Raw genomic sequence first — 24,868 nt, forward strand, 5'->3', positions numbered from 1 at the left:
ATGAAGACCCATTATTACATATGTAAACATTTATTTAGGTAATGAAGGATTTTCCTGAAATTATAATATGTATATATTTACATCAAAATGAAAGCTACTAACTTGTTAAGTAAGTAATCACTCTAACAAGAAGCCCTAAGGGCAATATTTGCAGATTGCACTTTCCTATCAGAGCCTCGTCTATACTGTCCAGGGTGTATGGAAGGGGAGACACGTGGCTGTCCACATACATCTCTGAATGAATGAAGCATTAAAGTCTCAGGCTTACAGGAAATGCACAGGGATCCAGGATCCCAGCTGGGTCTGACAGGTCTTTGGGCTGTAACTGACATTCTTCTGGTAGCTGGGGAGGAGGTAACCACCCCTACAGCTGCAGGGGGCTGTGCATGTCTGAGAGTATATCAAACACAAAACAGAGAGACAGGAACATCTGGAATCACCACTGGCCTGATCCTAAGCTGCCTATCATAATCTAATGTAAAGAAACAGTCAGATTCAAATTATTTTTAGAGACATAAAGAGAAAGACAGACACAGAGACAGAAAAAGAGAGACAGAAAAGAGATAGAGATTGAGATTGAGAGATGCTTTACATGCCAATCTCAATCTCTGAGATTGAGGAACTCCCTCATCAACAAACAGCCCATGAAGGCTGACCCATTCACCTGGATCCTGTTTGCATACGTGTATTTTTACCATCTATTATCCCGCTATTTTCAATAAAAATGTGTCTTTGCTTAAATAATCACTGCCCTGGAAGAAGTGACAATGCACTGGCTTTTGTCTGTTGTGGGGATTTTGTTGTTATTCAAATTTAAGTTTTAGTTTAATTAATTCAATAAATAATACCCTAGCCTAGTACATAATTCAAAAGAGACAAAAAGCCTCGCTACAGCAAGAAGAGGATTCCCTCCCTCCCCCTCTCCGACCCTCAATTTCCTTTCCAGAGGCAACTGTTGTTGCTGGTTTCTTGTCAACTCTTTCACATCCGCTCTGTGCAAATATAACCAAGTGCTTGTGCGTCCCTCTTGTTCTGTTTTCATCGTAGCTACCATGTTCTCCACATGGTGTGCAACCTGCTTTTTTCACTTCAACTTTCTGGGCAACTATTTAGTGTCAACACTCCTAGAGCTCCCCAGTCCTTTTCGATGCATGCCAATGAATGGCCACCCCAGACCAGGTACCTTACCAGACCTCTGCCGCTGGCCACCCTTAGTCTATTCTTCTTGGGTTTGCAGGTAGAACCTCAACTTGTAGGCCTTACTGTTTTCTGCTTAAATGCCCAAATACCACTTACTTGATAAAACTTGAAAAATCTTATGGCTATGGAGCAAATGTGGCATTTGGAGAAATGACAAGGAGCACGGTGACTGCAAACATTTGTTGTCCCTATATCTCCATGAGGTCCAGCATTATTCATGTAGAAGGAACTTTATTTTTGTCGCTGTATGAAACACTAGTTGAATGAATGAGGAATAATAACCAAATATCACAACAAGGGGACTGGTATCGTGATGCACGTTCCTCCGCTGAGGAATCAGATTTGGACTCAACAAAACACCATCATCTTAAAAGCAATGTATTTCTGATTTGTCAGTCAACTGGAAAACTTTTGGCAGCAATAAAAGCTGCAGCAGAAACATCCTAAATCATCAAGTGTGTTTCAGACTCCAAGAGAGGGTAGTGAATTAACAGCAAATTCAAGAAAATGGGGCTTATTATTAGAAAGTTAATTGCATTCTACAATATTCTCAAGTTTCCAAATTCAGGGACTGCACCCATCCCTCAAGATTCCTTTGGACTCAACTAGCAAATCAATAAGTAAATACAGGCTCTGGCTTCCTGCATGCTGCCTTGTCTCCAGACAGCTATCTAGGAGGAGGGAGCTGCTGCCCTGGGAGGTGAATGCTTTCTGCAGTCCGAGATACGTCAAGATACCATAAAGAGGAGAAAATACCAAGCGGCTGGCTCATCACTTAAGTTAGGGCGGCTTCATTACAAAGCTCACATCTGGTGAGAATGACATCTTTTTGAATCACCCTAGACAAGCACTTTTGTTCTTCCTTTTCTGTTTCGTGATTTTTTTGTTGCTGTTGTTGTTTTGTTTTGCTTTAAACTCATGGGTTTAACAGTTAAAAACATGAGGCATTCCTCATCACCCTAAAACACAATTCGCTGTTGTCCAGGGTTCTACTTGCCTTATAATTATACAAATCACCAAGAGGGAGATTGCAAAGCATTTCCTCTGGAAGGGCCCATTTTCTTTCTGTCGCTGGTGCATTTTTCCACCACATTTGTTACAGCAACGACACACGCAAAAGAAATACCCCACCAGAGGCATCAGGATGACAAAGAGCAGTCCCAGGAGAGCGCATATAATAATTCCTATCTCATAGTTGAGGACCTGCAATTCAAACACAAGAAACAGCACATACTGTAATACGAAATAATAAGTAGAATGTTTCACAGTGTACATGTTTCATTTTTTTAACCTATTGGCCACCATGAGTTGAATCTTAATGTGTATGTGTGTGTGTGTATATATATTCCCCCCACACCCCATTCTGAAGATCCTTCTTGAAACAGAGGAAGCAGAAAATTTAGTTATTAGAACATGGGACCAAGCAGTTACTATCTTCCTTTCAACCCCCAGTAAGATGTCCAAATGCAGGGCCAAGCTGCAAATGGGTTAATTTCAACTCCGAAGGTATTTTGTTTGTTTTTAAGTGGTTTAATAAGTCTCGGCAGGAGTTGTTTGCATACCAAATAATCTACATATAAGGTGTTTACACCAGAAAGATAGGACAAGTAGAAGTTATTAAAAATTCAAAGCAGTTTGGATTGGATGGCAAAAAATCTGGAATATATCTAAATTTAGAAAGAAGGCTCAGACTCTCTGAATCAGGAATGTTAAACACAGGCCACTCACTGAGTTTCTCCATCAATACACTGGGAATAATAATATGTACCTTGTCAGGTCATTGTGAAAATCAGAAATAATCTATGATTAGATATAATGTGCCAAACAAAAGTACCAGGCACAGAGTAGACACCTAACAAATGGCATTGTTCGTGCCATGACCTGGTTGGCATATCCCGGTGAAGTATGGGGCTCCACAGCTCGTGTCTCAGAAGCTCCTAAGTTCCTGGGAACCAGCACAATTTCTAGATACAATCATATGACCTACACATATTTTCATGATCACCGCTGGCTTGATTCTAGAATAAATGGAAATTAATGCAACTGGATGAGGAAACTCGATCCCATTCCAATCCAAGCGTGCAGTTATTAACATTGCTAAAGAATGGCAGAGAATTACAGGTTGGCAGTTTGCAACTAAATGGACAAGCTAGATAGCAATGGATTCTGAAGGTACCCTGAGCAAAGGAAAACAAAACACAAGTCTTGTTCCCAGGAGCAAACAAGATGCCTTGGAAGAGAACACTGAAATTGGAATCAGAAGAAAGACCTGCTTTACATCCCAGCAGGGCACTTTAGTTCCCTAAACTGTAAGGTGTCACATTTAATTTCATAAGCATATTGTGAGGGACAGATAATGAAATGACTGAATGTGAAAACAGCTAGTCAAGTGCCCAGCACATAGTATATATTCAATAAATAGTAGTTAACTCTATGAGCAAACATTCAAGACTATTAAGTCTGGTGCACATGGAACTCGAATATTATCTACTTAAATATTAAAATTAAAATGCTTAAACGAAAAAAAAGTGGCTGAATTTTGCTGTATTCATCAAGTACATGCTCTTGCTGAAGCTAACCCCATCCTATGTCCATAGAGTCATTATTAGGTGACTCTTTAACCCTTCCTTGAGGACTAACATCATTGGCCAGTTAAGAAACCAGCCGAGGCATTCCAAACTCTTACATATTTTTCTATCATTTTTTCAGCAAACATTCTAAATTATTTACTATTTTAAAGGAATTTTAAATCCTTTCTGAATCCCAGAAGACACTAAACCCAAACCCAGGAGAGAAGGCATATTGAAATGTTTTAAATACACTGATTTTAGCTCCAAATGCAAATTTTATATTTTATACACAACCTTTCTGATGTTACTGAATAAATATCAGACACTATCAGAAACAAGATATGTCATTTCAAGAGTTCACTTCTAGGCTGAAGTCTAGCCAAGGTCTGGCAGTACCTAAATTGTTTTCTGATACACCAAGATCTTGGAGTGTTTTGTAGATTATATTGAAGACCAAGATTTAAATGTACAGAGCTGTGTCACTTAAAAGATTAAAGATTATGGCAAAAACTAAGATGAAACAAATAATTTAAAAACCATCACAGTGAAGACAACAGAGAAGAACAGAAAGGCTGCTCGCTGGCTTTAGAGTAACTTGAAACAGCAAACAAGGACTTTACCTTTAGAGCCAAGATTATATTTTCTGGCTGTAGAGGTCAATGCAGGTGAGGAGTTTGAGTTTGGCAGAGGCAGCATGCATTAAGAAAACGGACAGAAAAAGGCACATGAGTGATCAAACACAACCCAGAACATTAATATCCTATGCAGAGAAAATCAAGAGCTAGAAAGATAGACACAAGAAAGGAATATAAAACTTGAGCGTGCTTTAGAGAAACTGTTTTGAGTAGGGTCAAGTTCTAGAATTTACATTTACATTCTATTTGTATTTCATGAAAGGTTCTTTTTGTTTTGTTTTGTTTTGTTTTGAGGGACGAAGTCTCACTGTTTCCAGGGATAGAATGCAGTGGTGTCATTGTAGCTCACTGCAACCTCAAGCTCCTGAGCTTAAGCGATCCTCCAGCCTCGGCCTCCCAGAGTGCTAGGATCACAGGCATGAACCACCGAACCCAGCCATGAAAGGTTCTTAATCAGTATGATAATCGGTTATGGAGAGGAGAATTAGAGGGGAAGTTACAAATGCTTACTTAACACACTAACCATGTGATCTTCATAAAATAGAGAACCAGCCAAGAACCCCAGAGTCCAAGAGAATATTTTCCAAAGTGTCTTTCCTAAAATGAAAATCTGATGGTGTCATTCCCTTGCTTAATAGCGTTCAATGGATTCCTGCCATTTTTAATACAGACTTCTCAGGGTGGTCCTATGTTACCTAATCCTGGCTTCAGGTCCCCCGGCTTCTTGACTGCTCTTCACTATTCTAGGCCCCAGAAAGTGCCATGCGCTCTCTCCCCTTCCTCACTGTGGCTCTCCCATGCTGCCTCCTTGCCCTGACGAAACTCAAGTTTAAGCATAGGTGCTATCTCCTCCTGGAAGTCTGGGTTTGCTGTACATCCCTCTTTCCTGCAGCCAGGGAGCCCTATACTTACCTTCTGACCCATACAAACAAAAATAAAATCCTAAGCCCCCCAACTGACTGAATAGAGCTCCCCTCTTGACCAAGGGGACCCTGGAGGAACATTAAAACTGAGTTCCCAGCCATGGTGGGATGGGAGGTTGAACACACCTGATTATACCCCCTCCCTTGCTATCAGGCTTTTGTTCCTGAGGGGTAAACAGAAACCTATCTCACGATCTACTCCTCCCTATTTGTGGTTTCGGCACTACAATTAACCAGGGTTCTTTCCTGGTAAGAGACCACCAACCATGGAGTGGTTTTTACCAGTCTACAGAGCATGTGCAGAGAGGGTTTTCATGTCCTTGCTTCACCTTTTGACATAAGAGGGCCACCATGTTCTGAACATAGACCTCGTAGAGGGACATAAAGCTCGATTGTGTATGTGCATATTCTGCCTTTCATAAATATTCTTGACTCCTATAGTTTGTTAAATATGTATATCTGGCCATCCTGCTTAGTATAAATTCCTATTCCCATTGTCTCTGCCTTGAAGCACTTGTTCCTGGCTTGTTCTGGCCTATGGCTTGGCTTTCCAGCCTGCCAGGATGGCCACCCACAGACTGCAACCCTTTATGAGAAATAAAGCTCTCCTTTCCAAACTATGACTATTTCTTCAGTTGACATCCACTTAGAGTAACTGGCTCCCAGGTGACCATCTCCTTCTCCACACCATAATCCATGAGGCAAGAACCGCGACTGCCCTGCTCATCATTCTCTCTGGGGCACCCAGCATGGGCTCTGGCCTGTGACAGTCACCCAGTCAAAATCAGATCAGTTGAGGAACTGAGGGAATGGGGGCTGGTACCTTAGACCAGTGATTCCTAGACAGCAGCCCAGAGATTGGACAGTCAATGATGAGGACAGACCAACCCACAGCGAAGTGAAAAAAATAAAGCAAGTGCAGTGAGTTTTCCATAAAGCTAAATTTGCTCAAATTATAAGACTGGCCTTTTTGGTGATATATGTATGAAGGGGGACAAAGTTGTTATTGCTATAGTTGATTTTAAATGTCCTTATGTGGCAAAATAAAATTAGGTGGATTTATGTCATTCTCTAGATTACTTTTTTGAAAAGTGCTGGTCCAGGAAATGCAAAAGTTTGGAAACTATTGCCTTAGTTAGAATAATGTTTGTAATGCTAATCCTTTTTAAATGAGGCATCCAAAATGCTGGGGCTTGGGGGGCAGTTCAGATATACATGCCCCTGGGGTCACATGGGCATCATGAACAATCCCAGCCTGCCTTCCTGGGTGAGGGGCCATGAGTGTGTTACCACCCAGGGCACAGGTGCCCAAACTCGCCAATCATAAGCTCCTCCAAGTGTGTGCTAAAAACACTGACTTCTGGGCTCCGCCCCTAGAGCAGCAGTCAGATTTGGGGAAGACCAGTAGTCTGTGTGGGGTGATGGTTACAACGAGGCAAGTTTGGGGAACCTCTCCTTGCTTGGCTACAAAGATGGATTGTTCTGGGCTGTGGCTAGGGCAGAACCATCTATAAACTATAACAATCAGCTGATTCTTTTGTGTTTAATTCCTCCTCCTTCACTCCCCCGCAAGAGTGCAAGAGTCAGTCTGATCTGATACGTCCGATGTTTAGTAGGGTAAAAACAATCGCCTCCGTGGAGCTGGGTGCATTTTCACTGTTTCCCTTTCCATTCTGGTTGTCATACAGGTATGAGTTTATAATCTGTGTGATGCAGAGTTTGCATCCTGGCTCTACTTCTTAGCATCTGTGATTCTCTACTCCCGTTGTCCATATGATCACCTGAGGAGCTTTTAAAAAATACTAATAAGCAGCCAACCTTGACCAGCTACATGAGAATCTTCAGGGAAGGGGCCTAGGCGTTGCTAGCAACGTTACCCCGAGCTTCAGTGACCTTACGGACAGGATGAGAATAAGCAGAGACGATACCTTACGGGGTTATAGTGAGAACTACATGAGAAAACAGCAGTAAGTAACATGATTTGTGCAGTATTCTGTTCTAAGCACTTTCCATGTACTATTTAATGTATATTAAGTGGGCTGATACACATGAAGTGTTTAGACCAGTGTCTGCCGACCGGAGGAATACTAGTGCACGCTAGCGTTATTCTCGTCCCTGAGCTCTGGTGAGCCTCAGGCAATGACTTCTGATCACGTGCTGCTTTGCACTGCACTCGTTCTAAATGCTGAGATCCCTAGAATGTACTTTCCTCATGCACAAAGGAGAGTGTGCGTTCTTACTGTCAGTGTGTCACCTGGCAGGAAACAAGTAGCTAAGTCACTTACCTCTCGCAGACGTGCAGGTGGGATCCATACATCACAAACCCCCTAGTATGATGACCTGATATTTACTATGTGCCAAATCGGTGTCCAATGACTGTTAGTGCTAGTGAGGTTGTTAACAGCAGCAGGGATGAGCCCCAAAGCCTGCACCTGCCCCAGAGGAAGCGTCAGGTAAGGACGTAACTGGGGAATGAAATGCACGGGGAAGAGACAAACCAGCTAAATCTAGAGAGGAATCAAGTGGAGACCAATCCGGGAAACCGTGACAAGGAAACTCAGGTTCCGACTGACAGTGATGTGCAGAAATGACAAAGACACAGACAAAGACGTGGGGGGTGCTGGGAGAACTGCCTTCTTGAAAAGGTGTCTACAGGTGTGGGTGGCACTTATGGGTTATCGGTGGGAAGGGATTGTAAGTTATCACCCCAAATTGCCCCAAACCAGGCATCCTGTGACAGTAGGAATTGTGTCTTTTATTTAATTGAGCAGCCGCTAGTGGAACCGGGGCCAGGCCGCAAGGCTTTCTCTGCAGAATCCCCGGGTGAGCATGTAGGGAGGTGACGCTGTGGTGTTTCCCCTCATGTTCAGTCAGCCAGGATGTGGGGAATCTAGGAAGCGGCTCGCCCACATGCCATGGTCCCCAAGAGAATGTAGTCAGGCACTTTGCAATGCAGGCTGTGCATGGCATGGCTTGTGTTTATATCTTGGCATGCGGTGGGCACGCAATACACTAGATGAGTAAATGAGCAGCCCATGGCACCTCCACCTTAACACTGCCAGTGAAGACAGGCTATTGCTGTGAAGACTAAATGAGTTAACATTTGTAAATCACGTAGAAGGATGCCTGGAACACAGCATGTGCTATACAAATGCTACAGCTATCATTCCTGTTGTAGGAAACCAGGGTTAGAGTTGTTTCTCAGAATCTATAGCTTCATCTTCTGGTCCTCATTTTCCTCATGGGTCCCTAATTCCAAGCCTCATTCCCTTGGACTTGTCCTCACCCAGTACTCCACGCTCTGACTGTGGAATCTGTCACAGGTTCTCTGACGTCAAAGGCCTGGGATATACATGCTCGAATGGCCCAATCTGCAGAGCCACTGCGTTCAGCCCCAGTTCTCCTTTTATAGCAAAGTGGTGATTCAGTCACATAGGACTAGAGGTAACTTGGGATGGGACCATTTCTGCCCAGGGATAATTACCCACTATAATATCTTGTGGCTTAATATGTAAAATGTACAGCTCTAAGGCTGTTACTCTCTTTGCACACAGCTGAACATACTCAGATGAGAGCTGTTTCTTCATGTTGGTCATGTTGGGACTATAGCACAGTGACCTAGAATGAGCCTAATTTTTACTGGTGGTGTGTTTATCAGTTCAGAGTTAGACCGATCTGGGTACAAATCCCAGCTCTGCCATTTAGCCACCACGTGACGTCAGGCAAGCTCCTTAGCCTCTCTGAGTGCAGGATTTTCTTGAATCTACAATGGCAGAAAAACTTTCTTGTTGTGAGGATTAGAAACAATATAAAGCTCCTAATCCAGTGTTTGGCACGTGGCAGACAAGAAATGATGACTCTTATTATTACAGAGAGGAAGTGGACACAGTTTAAGAACGTGCTTTAGGAAGCAATGGAGAAGCTTTGCGCTTTGAGTGTTTTCAGATAAGACTAAGGTTTTATTTCTCGTTTAAGTGTCAGCTACACTGTGGAGTCTTTGCTGATTTCCTGAGTGCAAGGACAGTCTCCCCCTCCTTAATGTTCACAGCCCTTTGTCGGAACTGCCCGGGTCCATCCTGCGTTCCTGTTAGCGCTTAGTCTGCTCAGGCTGCCACAACAAAGTACCACAGACTGGGTGGCTTCAACAGACATTTATTTTCTCACAGTTCTGGAGGCTGGAAAATTCCAGGTCAAGATGTCGTTGGGGCTGCTTATGTGGCTTCTCTCCTTGGCTTGTCAATGGCCACCTTCCTGCTGTGTCTTCCTATGATCTTCCCTGGGTGACTGTGTCCTCATTTCCCCTTCTTATAAGGACACAGTCATATTGGATTAGAGCCCACACTAATGAACTCATTTTAACTTAAATCACCTCTTTAAAGATTCTATGTCCAAATACAGTCACGTTCAGAGGTACTGGGGGTAGGACTTCAGCATATAAATTATGGACATCCCGTGTCAAAACAACGTCAGAGAGAAGAAGGGGCCCAAAGACCTTAAAGTACTACTTTTAATTTGCAGTTAAAGTGCAGTTGTACTCACTTCAACAGCACATATACTAAAATTGGAATGATACAGAGAAGATTAGCATGGCCCCTGCACAAAGATGACATGCAACTTTGTGAAGCGTTCCAATTTTTAAAAAATTAATAAATTAATAAAAGAAAAAGAACAAAGGGTCTGCACCCCTGGATGCTTCGGCACCCCCTCGGGAAGAAGCTCACTGAAAGGGGCCCCAGTGATAAGGGCACGGGCTCAGCTGCCCCGGCTCCCTGGCCACCAGAGGGCTCACACAGAAGATGAAACCCAGAGCTTGTGCAACGGGAGCTCGACCGTTCCCGTGGGACTGCGGGCAGGGGGCGCTGGGGAGTATGAAGATGTTGTCGGTGCCCGCCTGTGTCCCCGGGGCCTCAGCCATCTCAGTGTGATCCTCGTACTTCTAACTACTGGCATCTTCAGCTCTGTGCTTGGAGGCTTATTCCAGATCCAGGGAAGGTCAGAAGTACTGGGGACTTTGCGCTGTCCCCGCACCCCAAACAGCCCTCTGCCAGGGCCTCTGCGGTCTTGCTGTATAGACTGCTCAGCTCTCTCCCCCTTCCCAGGGGATGCTGGTGCTTCGCCTGGTTCCCACAGCAACTCTACAGGAGGAAGCTCCGTTGCACCCTGGGCAGGTGGCGTGAGGGCACCTCCTTTATAATAGGCTGCCTTCCCCACTTCCTGGCCAGTGTTCCCTGCACTTCCCAAATAAATGACTCACCCTGGCTCAGAGTCTGCTTCAGGGAGAATCGAACCTAACACACCAGCATTTACCAGACTAAATCTGGTCGGACAGCTCCCCTGCAAAGGCGCCCTGGCTTCTCTGGTGTCTTTGCTTAACCAAACCCCTCTTCCTCAGATAACTGTAGAAAGCGCGGTCCGATGGCACATCTAGGGTTGGATTCATTCAGTTCACTCATGTGGACTCTGTTTCGCATCCTCTTTCCACGTCACCCTCACCCCCATGCTTTTTATCCATTTGCAAAAGCAAGGAGAGGAAATCAGCAGCCAGATTTATAAACTAAGGTTATAGAAGCTCCTAAGGCAAGCACAAAGGAGTTGTCCAACTAAGACCCTGCCGGGGACAGCTCCAGCTCAGAGTCATCTCGGTGTCTCAGGACCGTGTCCTCCAAGGCCTGGATTTGACTGAAGCACTGCCTCCTGCTCCACCCATTCCTTGGCAGAACTAGTTGGCATTCAGGCCCGGCTGCTAAAGGCACGCTAATTTCGAATGTATTAATAAGCACAAGAGCAACTGTCCTTTTATTCTGCCAGGGATGCAGGCCCGACACGCAATCACGTTTGGGAGATATAAATGAAACCAGTGGCACTGAAGAATGAAAATGCTTTCCACAGTCCTAGGAACAGCTGTGAGCACCAGGGAACAGCTCATTCATCATCTTCCATATAGTCTTCCCTGTTGCTGGATGTAAACGGCCTTTAGATAAGCCTTTCCTCTTGAGTATCATTTCATTGCAAATGAAGAATTTGATCGCCATTTGTAACTACAGTCTCTCAGGGAATCATTCACTGGGCAAGAGTTAACCACCCTCCCCTCCACTGGGAACATTCAGATTTGTTGTGCTGGCCAGTAAAAATGCCCACCTGGACATCTTCTTAGGGTTATCTTGGGAACCACCTTCACACCGGGGAAGGAATGAGCATAGTGCCTTACCCTGCAGGACTGAGAACCTGGCAGATTTAATTCATTTTTATTATCTGACATTCAGTGTAATAAACTTTTGTCTGTTTGTTTCATGGGCAACCTACACTCATAACAAACCAAAATCAAAAGAACCTTCTTCTGTTCAGGTAGTCGGTCACGGAAGCGAACGGGTGAGTGAAGTGGCAGCACCTTGGGTTTTTAGCAGAGAAATGCAAGGTGCCTTGATACTTTATGAAAATACCGTCCACTCACCTTAGCGAGGCATTCAAGGCCCTCTCATGATCGGGCCTCAACTCACCTTCTTTCCTTTCCCTCTGACCAGGGGCTTGATGGTTTCTGCAGCCTGGAAGATGAGCACAGCGCCTGCTCACCCACTCCAGCCCTCTTAGTATCCTTGTCACAGTGAGCCCCAGAGTTGCCTCCTCTAGGGAGAGCTTCTGGTCAGAATTCACCATTTTTATTTACATTCCTCTGCACATTACTTACAGATCTACTTATTTCCTTCTTCTCTCTCTTTGAATCATTAGGTACTGTCCTTGCCATCTGGCTCCTAGCCCTGGAGACCAAGGGCTATCTCCCTCATCCTCACCTCCCTTCCAGTTCTAGCCAAGGATGCACACATAGCAGGTGCTCGATAAGCCTTGTTCAAATGGAAAGCTGCTTTTTAACAGACTGTCTATTAAAACAGAGTACAGGCCGGGCACAGTGGCTCACGCCTGTAATCCTAGCACTCTGGGAGGCCAAGGCGGGTGGATTGTTTGAGGTCAGGAGTTCAAGATCAGCCTGTGCAAGAGCGAGACCTCGTCTCTACTAAAAATAGAAAGAAATTAATTGGACAACTAAAAATATATAGAAAAAAAATTAGCCGGGCATGGTGGCACATGCCTGTAGTCCCAGCTACTCGGGAGGCTGAGGCAGAAGGATTGCTTGAGCCCAGGAGTTTGAGGTTGCTGTGAGCTAGGATGACGCCATGGCACTCTAGCCCGGGCAACACAGTGAGACTCTGTCTCAAAAAAAAAAGAGTACTGTTTCTAGGGAATTTCAAATAATGCTACTTAGTTAGGGGGTTCTCTCCCATTAGCTAAAAAAGGTAGGATAACATTTCCTTTTTAAGAAACTTTAGTTTTTAAATAACATACAGCTTGAAAGGTTTTCTTCAAATGCTACTTTTGAAATTTCTGCTGTATTTCAAAAGGGATCCATAAGGTGGTTGAATATTCCATAAAAGTTCTTGCCAAAAAAGGTTACTAAAATTGCACATTAAATAACCAGTTGTTTAAAGATTTACTTTTGAGTCATCTGAAATTTTTCTCATACTTTGTATTTTTGATAACAAATACATCGATAAAAAAATTACCTTGTCGAAATCAACTGAGGGCTCAAACATCTTCTGTATGACTTTTCTGAAAATATCTGGAAGAAAAAAATGCCAAAATATAGCAAAATTATTTTTCCAGTAAACATATAAAATGTATATTTATTTAAAAAGAGGTCTATATGTGCTTACAAATTATTATACCTATATGTTTAATGTTATTCTTATACTTTTATTCTTATTTCTTAATGTAGGTAAATAATTGAATTAATGAGCCTCTAGCCGGAAACAAAGAATAGATGACAATTTTTTTAAGACAGAGGCTTGCTCTGTTGCCCAGGCTAGAGTGCCATGGCCTTTGCCTAGCTCACAGCAACCTCGAACTCCTCACACTCCTCAAGCGATCCTCCTGCCTCAGCCTTCTGAGTAGCTGGGATCACAGGTGCAATGCTATGACTTTGTCTCTCACACCCAAAGTGTACTACTAGTGGGCAAAAGGAACCCCATGGTGAATCCTGTTTCGAAGCAAAGAAATTCAGATTTATACGCAGGAAAACCAAGCAAGGCACTCCCCCACAGGGCTTTCTGCAAAACAGCGCAGGGAGACAGAAACTGTTCAAATACTGCTGCAGGAACAGGGCTGTGTGAGAGAAAGATAACGCGAGCCACTTCGGCAATTTTAACTTTTCTAACAGCCACACTCTAAAAAGTGAAAAGAAACAAGTGATCAATTAGTTTATTTTAAATTAATTTTAGTAATATGTTTTACTTATGCTGCTATATCCGAAGTATTATCATTTTAACATGTAGTCAATATACAATTGATGGGATATTTTATAGTCCCATATTCTTACTAAGTGTTCAAAATCTCATGTGTATCTTACGCTTCACTTCCGTGGATCTCAGTTTGGATTGGCTACAATCCAAGTGCTCAGTGGCCACCGGGTGCCAGTGGCCTCTGTGTGAGACAGCAGAGGTTTGGAGGCTGCGGTTCCCCTGGCCCACGCCCATCCTGGAGTGATTCCACTTCCCCCAACGTGGCAAAGACTCTGTCCATTCCTTTATTCTCCCCGCTCCTTACATACAGTGTCGCAAGAGAAACACAAGATGAACATCCTTCATGCCCAGAACCACAACATCCCAGAAATGCCTGTAGTACATATCCAAGCATCTCTATTTGGAAAGCCCTGGCCTTACCATTCTGCAGCTCACACCTCATCTGGGAACTCCTGGAAACTCACACTAGGAAATTCTATTTCAGTTCTAACACGTCCGCTGCTGGTGAGAATGTTCCACTGATTATGATCGATCTCAGAAATCATGTGGAAGAACCAGGGTCCCACCCCTGGGCTCCCTGGCTCAGTGGTTTACAAGTGTCACATGCATTGTGCTGCACTACAGTCCTTTGTCTAAGCGTGCAAGCTTATAAAAGACTTCAGGTGGAAACCACCTCAACCTCAGGTCTCCGGCATCCACAGTAGTGCCAGGGCTCCGTAACGGTGTCTGGTATTGATGCTGTCTAAACACAATGTCACTCTACCAGAAGGGCCTGGCTTCTACTCTGGAGATAGGATGGGCACCCTGAATTCTGCAACTAGTTCTTTGTATTGCCTGGGGAGCAAAGTACCCATCAGAATGCGGGTGATGCATAGCACCAACCAGCAACCATGGAAACTAGAAAACCTCAGTTTACCCAGATGCTTGCCAGAGATAACTGTGTCATGACTAATACCAGTTCTGATGGTTTCCAAATGAACAGATTTTATCCTAACATTTCTCATCCTGTTTACCTCTTTCTTTTCAGCCCTGATAAGGAGTGCATAGCCCTGTGTGGGTTATAAAATCAGGTAAGCCAAGATAGCAGCAGCCTGCATTTGTTATAAGTGTGCTGTTTACTTAAGCCTGACCCAGTCTTCTGGGTCATTCAATGATAGGCAACCATCTATCAAGTGCCCATGGTGTGCCAGGCAATGTGATACATGACAGGAGGGGATAAGCTCTTGATCCCATCTTTGAGGAACCGGTCTTATTCTACCCTTCAGGTGTATGGAGATAACAGTGACCGCCTTATGGGTCCTGAGCCGCTGGGGGAACCATGGAGACAGAGCCCATGAGGCACTTAGCACTGCACCAGACACCTTGAAGAGAAGCCAGTGAGTTCTCCCTGCCCTAAACTCAGGGCACGTTTGTCACATGGCTATTCATTTTCCACATATTAACATCATGCTCTTTTCTGCAACATAATATTCGCCTCTTGAGATATAAGAGTGGGAGGGAACGACTTAAGCTAGTTGATGGGAGCTGGGTGCGGTAGCTCACACCTGTAATCCCAGCGCTTTGGGAGGCCAAGGTGGGGAGGATCACTGAAGGCCAGGAGTTCAAGACCGGCCTGGGCAACATAGCGAGATTCTGTCTCTACAAAACATAAAAAATATATTAGCCAAGCACAGTGGCATGCACCTGTAGTCCCAGCTCCCTGGGAGGCTGAGGAAGGAGGATCACTAGAGCCTAGGAGCTCGAGGCTGTAATGAGCTATGATCACAACACTGAACTCCAGCCTGGGTGACAGAGTAAGAGCCTGTCTAAAAAACAAACAGATAAACAAACAAACAAACAAACAAAAAGCTAGTGGAAGAGGAAGTTATTTTCATAGTAAAAGACTGTTTCTCAGTATCTGGTCTTACGGAGTCATGTACCAGACACTCAAAAAAGGGACTCTGTGGATCTCTTCAGAATAGTGGTGACTGTGAACATCTCTCTGTTCACCTCCTAGACAGATCTTTCAATGTCTTCTGGCCTGGGATTTGCTTTAAATTTCATGTGATGATGTAAATCAAGAAATATAGTAAGCAGCAAGGGGCTAATTCTATCCTCTTGTGTTAGTGAGACCATCAAGTTAAAAGGTAGTTTGGTTTTGTTTTGTCTTAGTCAAAACTTATCTTGACTAAGATATTTCTGTTCCCTAACTCTCTTCTTTTAATACATATGTGGGTTCTGGCCCAAGCTGGGCCTAATGAAATTCCACCCTTGTAATGCTCTCTTATAAAGTGGATAGAGAATGTAAAAATTCCTTTTGTTTGCAGTTGATTTATCAGACTTGTGCCAAGCTTAGGTGCTCTTGGAAAGATTTTCCTGATGATATCTGTAAGCCGGTCCTGTTGAGCATTTGTGTTTACTTGGAAATGTGATTAATTAGGAGCATAAACAGTGTTAAATACCTGTGAAGAGACCACAGAGGCCCTCTTTTGCTTTTAGAGCACTGTCTTAAACACGCACGACTTGGGGTCTTGCACGGCTTGGGGTCTTGCACGTGGCCCCACACTGAGAATGATTTAATCTGTTAACTCATGCATTGAATGAACACTGATCAAAGCAAAAGAGTTTTTTTTTGAGACAGAGTCTCACTCTTTGCCCAGGCTAGAGTGCCGTGGCGTCAGGCTAGCTCACAGCAACCTTAAACTCCTGGGCTCGAGCATCCTCCCACCTCAGCCTCCCAGAGTGCTAGGATTACAGGCGTGAGCCACCGTACCCAGCCAAGAGATTATTACATTTTCCTACAAGTATTAATTTATTAGTTCTATATATAGAATAAAATGATACTCAAGTTCAATTTAGAGATGCGCAAAAACTTGGTCTGTACGTGTATAATTTTAGTAAATTAAATACTAATTAAAGGCAACTATAATTGTTTCTTTCCAGGCACGCAAGACTTTCTCTGCAGGCACTTATGGATAAATTTAACAACTTGCCCTTGTCTAGACCAAATCCCAGAGGGGATAAGGCGCAATAGGCAAACCAAGTTGAACTCTTCATGCGTCGGTATAAAACACACATCTAGACAGTTCAAACAGAGTTAACTCCCTGGATGTGCTGGCATCACACAGCGGTGGAAGATCAAGACGCATTTTGCCCTAAGCAAGGCAGCGTTCAGCCCAGTGCCTGGTATATAAGACACCAACACAGACGTGTTAGAGTCTTTCACCTCCACCCTGGGACCACACAGCCTTCAACGCTCCACTCTTCCCCCTGAGTCCCTCAGCTAGTGTTGCAGAATTCAAGTGCTCAGCCGTATCCATGTGTTGTTTCTTCTTCCTTGGCCACTGCTTGACTATTCCCCAGCCCCCCTGCGGTAAGGAGAGACCATGGGACTTGAGTTCTGGCCAGTGGAACGTGGACAGACATGCACACACACCGCTTCCAGGCTTGGCTTCTGAAACCTCCCAAAAGACCCTTCCCATTTGCCCTGTTTGTCCAACTCCCAGCCAAATATGGAGGGTCCAGTGGAGAATTCTGAAGCCCAAGGGATGGCAGAAACATTAGGTAGAACAAGCCAGAGTCCCCAGACCGCCCCACCCAACTCACTGCAACCTCTACATTGGAGGTTGAGAAGTGAGCAATAAACATTTCGTACTGAGACAAAATGTTTGCACTGGGCTTAGTTGTTACAACAAATGGTGTTACTTACCCTAACTAAAATACACCTTACCTAATTAAGACCCCTGACATCTTCTTGCTGCATGCCTCCTCTGTCGGTAGCCTATCCTGCCAGCTTTGACCAAACAAAGAATGAGACAAAAAATCTCATTTTTCTCAGGAGAGGGTATACACACACACATGACACAGGCAGGTGAAGCCTACAGAATAGCACTAATGTTCACTGAGATTTTAAAAAACATCTTCATTCAAAGATCTGTACTGTATTCATAAAAGAAAATGCACGAAAAGGTATTTGAACCCATAAAAATCACTACAAAATACCGGGCCGTATAGCTCCCATGAAACACTCGTCCTGCCTGCTTCTCATCCGTTGCCTACGAAGCTTGGATAATCATCCACGGGCCTGACATATGCCCACACACCTTGCAAAAGCTTCTCCATCAACCAAATTGTCCTAACCTACAAAACACATGTTCATAATTGGTTTAAACCACTGATTCAAGCAGGTCCATACTGCCAAAATAGTTAAGGAAAATGTTCCCAGGTAAACAGTGTTATCCTGGGAAAGGTGTATCACATAGGAGTTAAGGCTAAATTGGCAAAAGATCTTGGTACCATCTCCAAGAGTTATGTGCACAGATGACAGTCAGATGGGTGCGGGGCACGAGCTTCCAAGTCAAGGCCACTCTTTGTGGAGGTAAATGCAGATTCAACTCAAGACGCAGAGCCAGCTGGTGAAAATATAAACACGTATGTGGTTTATGTGTGACTACCAGCACTTTCTCCAGAGCTCCCCTATGGAAGGGATCTTCGACCATAAGCAGAGGTAATTCACTGCAGTTGAATTGTCTTCCTTCACCGGCCTAGCCTTGCTGGGTTTTGTTTTTATGCTTTAGAACCTCCTGATTCAGATTTCTAAAAGGAAAATCTGTCTTCTCACAGCAGGAAAATACCCTGTGACTTTAAACAAACTCAGAAATCTCTGGTTATTTGGATAGCTTGACTTAGTTTACCTTTTATCAAGGAAAAAAATGTTTAAGGAGCCAACCGGTTGCATGAAAATGTTTAAATCTGCACTGAATCAGCGTAATAGATATGTTCAGTTTTGAAAGCTAATAGGTTAATTAAAAAAGAAAAAGAAGAGAATCATGTCTTGGACACTTTATTTTAACTTAAGGCATACAAATACACATTCATTGGCCCATCATTTGATGCAAAGCCTGTTACCTCATCTCTAAACCTCAGGCTCAAGGTAGATGAGAATGGCCTCATGAGCTCCCAAAGTCACAATGTCTACACCTAAAGTGAGCAGTTCAGAGAAGGCAGGAGTGATCACAGTCTCTGCCTCAAGATACAAGGGACCTGGCTCATTGGGTTCTTCAGTGATTGGGATGGGAGAGGGCTGGGCTTTTATCTACATACTCCTTCCGAAACATGGGAATAACTGCCTGTGCCTGTCAGGGTTCTCCAGAGAGACAGAACCAATAGGAAACAGAGATCTAGATACACAGATATAGAGATACATTTATCGTAAGGAGTCGTGGGGGCGGGCAAGTCTGCGATCTATAGGGCAGGCTGGAAACTCAGGCAGGAGTATGCCACGGTCTGGGGGCAGGGTTACTTCTTCCACAGGAAACCTCAGTTTTTGCTCTTAAGGCCTTTCAACTGATTGGATGAGGCCCACACACATAACCAAGGGTATCGTCTTTCATTTCATCAACTATTAACAATTGTAGATGCTAATCGCATCTACAAAATACTTTAACAGCAACATCCAGATTACTATTTAAGTCACTGGTTACTACAGCCTGGCCAAGCTGACACAGGAAACTAACTCTGCCCAAGCCAGCCATTGTTCCTCCTGAAACAGTTTTGCCCAGTAGGTGTATTGGAGCAGAACAGCTCTGAGCAGCCCTATTTCAGAGTAGGGACCATTCCAGACAACCTGAGCTCCCCCCACCAAACAAAAGGCAGCAGTTGGGGCCCATTTAGCATGACAATAGGAGAGCACACCTAGTCTCTGAGGACAAGAAATCTTGAATGATCCTGAACCACCCAGAAAAAGTTGGCTTCTGTTGGGTGTACACTGAATTAAAAGGCCAGCAAATAAATGTGTTTTGAAAAGATTTGCATTGAAAATGCCTGAACTAAAGAAGTTTGCCACTTGAAAGATGAAATGTAGCTTCTCAAAAAAATGCGCTTATCAGCCCCATCTTCCAGCAGTCTGTTTGCTTAAGCGTGTTCACCAGCACTACAATGCGGCGAACACAATCTGCCCACTCCTGGACTCACATTTCCCCATGGGTGGCATGGGTGAGGCTGAGACCAAAGAAGTGATTTTGGGGGGACCCAAACAAAGCCACTTCCTCAGGTCCTGGAATTCACCCAATTTCCTGACTGAGCGAATTTCCTTCTGTTGAGCTGAGTCTGTCTGAATTTAGTACCTCGGTGATAGACATTTAACGACCATCTCCTGCTGTAAGCAGGCTGCAATTTTCAGTTTCTTGAAGTACTTTCGTTTAACCCTTGAAATCCTCATACTAACATGACTAAACTCTTAGGTTTGGCTTTTCATAAAATGATTGAGGCTTCAGAGTTTTAGAAACCAAGTCGTGTTTATTACACTTATCAAACGTATCCCCCACCTCCAAGTATACAGGGAATTGCTCCAGAGAAGGAGAGCCCCCTGGTCTTTATTTAAATACAATTCAATCACCCTCGGGGTACTTTGTTCCTACATGACAGCTGTCAGCACTCTGAGCAGTCTCTCTCCTTTAACCAACTGGCATGCCCTCCCCCTGCAGGACTGACACACCATTGGCTTTTGCTAGAATTAACAATGGCACGAACTCTCTCTGAGTAAAGAGTTTGGAAAAAATGCTGTGCAGGAAGCTATTCTTGTGAAAACACCTGGGACCAGACTAGCCCTTCAGCTTTCTGCCAGCCATGTGCTCACACCATTGGTGGACTGTGATTTTATTTTAGAACGTAGCACTTGGTACAATCCATCCTGTCACTGAGCAGGTAATGCCCTTCGATCATTTCCAATTCCTTTAAAGGAAGTGGGCACTCAGGTTGCACAAGCCTATGGGTGGCTTCCAGGTCTCTTGGAGCTCAGAATCCTTGACGAATCTGCCTTGCAGATAAGGTCTGGGAAACCCCACAGCGCAGTGGGCTGGGTGCCCTGTGTTGCTGCCCCTGGCGAATGCAGGGAGAGGGGGCAAGGACCATCGCCAAAAGAGCCGAAGTATTTGTGGAATCCCGCGGCATTTCCTCCCCCGAGACATTCCTGGAAAGCGTAATTCCATTTCCAGCCTTTGTCTCTACTGGTCATCAGAAAAAGTTGGCCTAGAGGATGTTTGAAAGGAATGTGGTTTGAATCACATTTTTGAGTCCGTACCAGGTCCACATGCTCTCACAGACACAAATCAACTTAACCCCATTGTGTGCTTTTATGTGGCAAAAGGCTCAGCTGTTGACAATGGCTTCCTGGGTCAGAAGGTAGGATGACGCAGTTGAAGGGGGCCTTTTGTTCCCTTGTACATACTTTGAGCTAGGTTGAATATTTTTAAAATATTGAAAATTTTTTAAATAAAATAATTTTATTGATATACTCTTCTATCTACTCCCCCCAAAATAAAAGAGACATAGTTAGTTCTTGATATAATAAAGATAAAAATTCTGGTTCCTGTAAACATAAATCAGACATTACCATATCTTACATAGGTTATGTGTCCTAGAGCCATTTTTACAGTATTTCAGCACATAGTATTTGTCGTAAAAAACCTACCAACTTCCAGTTATAATCATGGTAAGTAAGAGGGATCTGGTCTTCTTAAATTTTTATACATATATTGTTAGGGACAGAAAAACAAGATGGAATGATAGGAGCAGAAAAACAAGAAGGAGGAAACAGTTAAAGAAAAACAATCAGAAAGAAATAGTTACAGAAAAATAACCAGGGAAAACAGTTATTTCAGTCTTAAAGAATGGGGTAATTAGACCACGGAACAGTGATCACCAATCAGAAAATAGAAAAACACCATGAACAAGTGACTTTCCCCATCACATGTATGGAGAAAGGAATGTCTGCAACCTAACCTTTAAGTTATGTCCATACCTGGAAAAATCCAGACCCCAAAACCCGTGACATACAGTCATAAGTAATTATAACTGACCTTTACATCAACATATACTACTAGCATATAGAAGGAAAAGCGTAAAAGAAGACAGGGTCTTCTCCATTGGTGGAGACAGACCTATTTCCCCTTAGGAAATGTACTTTCGCTTTGTATCCTTAAACTTTCCTTACAATAAATTCTTCACACATACTTGCTGAGTGTCTGTCATCTCTCTCCATCGCGTGGGCCAAGGCTTGTGATTCCTCCAAGCCAGGAGCCCAAGAACTGGGGAAACACTTCAAAGTCCAGCCATGGACAGGACCGTGACATATATTATTTATTATTATTATTAATTTTACCATACATCAGTCCAGTCACAATTCTCTGAGAATTCTCCCCTTCCATTCTAGCTTTTGATAGTGCTTTAGAGGAAAGGAAGGGAAGAGAAGTGAGCACTTCCCATGCACCATAAATCACCCACCCGGCTAAGGGCTTCAGCAGATGGCAGCACAGGGAGAGCGGGAAAATTGGAATCGGTCAGGACTGGCTTCAATTTCTGGCTCCAGCACTAACTGGTTTGAACATGAGTCAAGTTTCAGAAACTCTCTGGGCCTCAATTTCTTCATCTCTAAAATGGAGAGAGAGCAATCACTACCTTGGAAGCTTATCGAAGATACGATGAATGACTCACAGCGGCTGCCTGCCAGAATCCTTCCAGCAATCCTAGAAAGGAGGCGCTGCTATTCCCATTCCCAAATGAGGCAGGTGAGGCTCAGGAAGGTTGACGTAGCAGGAGACCACTCAGCTAACAGATGGTGGGGCGGGAATTCCACTCAGGGTCCCTTTCATGCTGACGCCACCGCTCTTTTCCGCTGTGTTCCTCTGTGTGGATTCAGATTCCAGTTCCACCCTTGACACACTTGTGCATGACGAGTGACTCAGGCCATTTATTAAATTCTCTGTGCTTCAGTTTCTTCGTCTATGAGAAGAGGGGCTATGGTTTGAATGTGTCCCCTTCGAACTTCAAGTGGAAAAACTTACTGGCCCATGTGATGGTGTTAAGAGGTGGGGCCCATACGAGGTGATTGGTCAAGAGGGCTCCTCCCCCGTGAATGGGTTTAAGGCCCTCATGAAAGGGGCTTCACAGCATTTGGCTGGTTTTCTCTTCCGCCTTCGCCCTGTGAGGACGCATCCCTCATCAGGCCCCAAACCTGCCAGCACCTTGATCTTGAACTCCCAGCCTCCAGCACCATGAGAAATTTCTGTTCTTTATAAATTACCCAGTCTCAGGTATTTTGTTATAACAGCACAAAATAGACTAGGACAAGGGGTAACAGTACCTACCTTACAGGATTATTCTAAGTAATGTAAATAACAGGTGTAAAGCACTTAGAGGAGTACCCGACGTGAAATAAATGCCCCAAAGGTGATAGTGGTGGTTGTAGCAGCTGTAGTAGTAGATAAAGATAAATATTGGCAAAATATCTGTTTGTAGCAGGTAAGAGGGTAAGACCGGGAGATGAGACATTTTAGTTTCTGTTCTGGTTCTCCATTAACTGGCCCCATTATATTGGGCAAGTCACTTACCCTCTTTGGGCCTAAGGTTCCTCAGATACATAATATGACATGGTCAGACTGTATTCTCAGAAATGTTGAATAGACACGAATATGTCCCAGACCCTGTACTGGGTGTTAAGGATACAGAGAAGACAAGATGCAATCCCTGTTGTTAATAGGCTCACAGACCACGGGGAGGACAGATAAGTAAATAAAATGAAGAAGGTGAGCTGTGCTGGGAGATGCGGGTACACAAGGTGCAACGTCAGCAGGCCTGTTTGGGGGTTCTGGGGAGTGAAGAAAGACTTACTAGAGCAGATGATATTTGGACTGTGTCTTTAAAATGGAGTAGAAATATCCAACTATCAAGTGAAGGGAAGGAACTCCAGGGAGAGGGAACAGCATGTGTAAAGTTACGGAGGCATGAGATAACATGACAGGTTTAAGGAACTGCAAATAATTGGCACTGCTTAAATAAACAGTACAAGATGGGAGATGAGGAAAGACAGGCAATTGGCATAGTGCTTAAGAGCAGAGAATTCCAGCCCTGCCATTTAGTGGCTGTGTAGGCTTGGGCAGGTGGCCTAACCACTCACTCTGTGCCTGGGTTTCCTCGTCTGTACATGTTAAGCTATTATTATCAATAACATCCTATTGAGTACTGGGGGCCATTAAGTAATGATTAGCTCTGAGCTCCCTAACGGCTCTAAATATCCAACATTGTGTGAAATAAAGAAGGCACCCACCGTGGGCCAAGCCCTCACTGAGCACGGAATGAGCTGGTTTTATGTCACAAGGTGCTGAGTGTGGGGCTTTGGCCACAGGCCAAGTGGGACATGAGGCTCATCAAGGTATGCTTTGGCAGTTCAGACTCCAGACGAGGTCCCTCCTGCTTTGTGACCAATAGCAGGGCCATTGTGGCTGACTGGTCAGGTAGTCAAGATCCAGGGCTCTCTTTGGACACAAAATGACTTTTCTCCAAGCCAACCAAGCTGGGACCAGATTTCTGACCGTGGCTTAGTGAGTCCAGCATTTTAACAAAGTCTTCCAATTATTCCTCGTGGCAGGGCTGAGGGCAGAGTTAGAAACTCCAGATGAGCCTGGGATTAGTCAGACCCCAGTGCCGCTGCCCAAGAAAACTTCCTAGAATCCGGTACAAACATGACATCTTCTTATTTGCTTTGAATCCCTCCTATATAAAGTTTCTTAATGTCAGAAAACAAAGCCCCAAATGAAAAGGGAGTGAAATGCCCAAAGGCCACCTTTCAATTTAAACACAAAACAAACCAGCTTCTGTTGGATCTGTATCTATGCTTGTTTATCAGCCGTGGGATTGGAAACCCTGCAGCCAGTGCAGAGATGAAAAGGAATGCTTTATGACAGCAGAAGCACCCAGCCTCTCCTCCCCTGCTGTTTCTAAAACTCCAGTCTCCATCCTTATTCACCGCACTCTGACAGAATCCAACGCCCTGAGCTCTGTTCAGGCTATTCACAAAATCACTGTCAAGTCCTTGGAAAATCCTGAAATATGCAGGTTTCCTCCATTCCTGTAACACGGTATCAGAATGCTCCTGATATAGCAGAAAGCCCACTAACGAATAGAAAGGAAATGGTAGAAATAGAACGTCGCCATTTAAAAACTATGATAGTGATGCTTTACTAAGGCACGAATAACCTATGGATGCTAAAAACATTAGTCTGGTGATTACTGGGAAACTGGATAGTACATAAAAAAACCTGGAAGATGCTGCCTTCACCAAATAATCAAACCTAATTTCACCAATAATGGCTCAAATTGACATCACGAACCTCCTGATGTGATGTACTGAGAAGACACATCATTTATGTAGTACCCCTGACAAAAAATTTAATTTGAATAAAAACCATAAAGAACATTAATGGGAAGACTTG

At 44.0% G+C, this 24,868-nt stretch overlaps 1 protein-coding gene across 1 annotated transcript in view; it reads right to left on the reverse strand.

The window, feature by feature from the left end:
* The window catches only part of PROM1 (prominin 1), a 92,440-nt gene that overhangs the window by 47,695 nt on the left and 19,877 nt on the right, over nucleotides 1–24,868 (reverse strand). Inside the window, exons 2-3 of the mRNA XM_012638422.1 lie at nucleotides 12,885–12,940; nucleotides 2,198–2,403 (exon numbers count right to left, since the gene is read on the reverse strand). Of these exons, the coding sequence (XP_012493876.1) occupies nucleotides 2,198–2,403; nucleotides 12,885–12,940 (262 nt within the window). The remainder of the gene's footprint in view (nucleotides 1–2,197; nucleotides 2,404–12,884; nucleotides 12,941–24,868) is intronic.

The sequence above is a fragment of the Propithecus coquereli genome, unplaced genomic scaffold (assembly GCF_000956105.1).
Source record: "Propithecus coquereli isolate 6110/MARCELLA unplaced genomic scaffold, Pcoq_1.0 Scaffold13, whole genome shotgun sequence".
Lineage (NCBI taxonomy): Eukaryota > Metazoa > Chordata > Mammalia > Primates > Indriidae > Propithecus > Propithecus coquereli.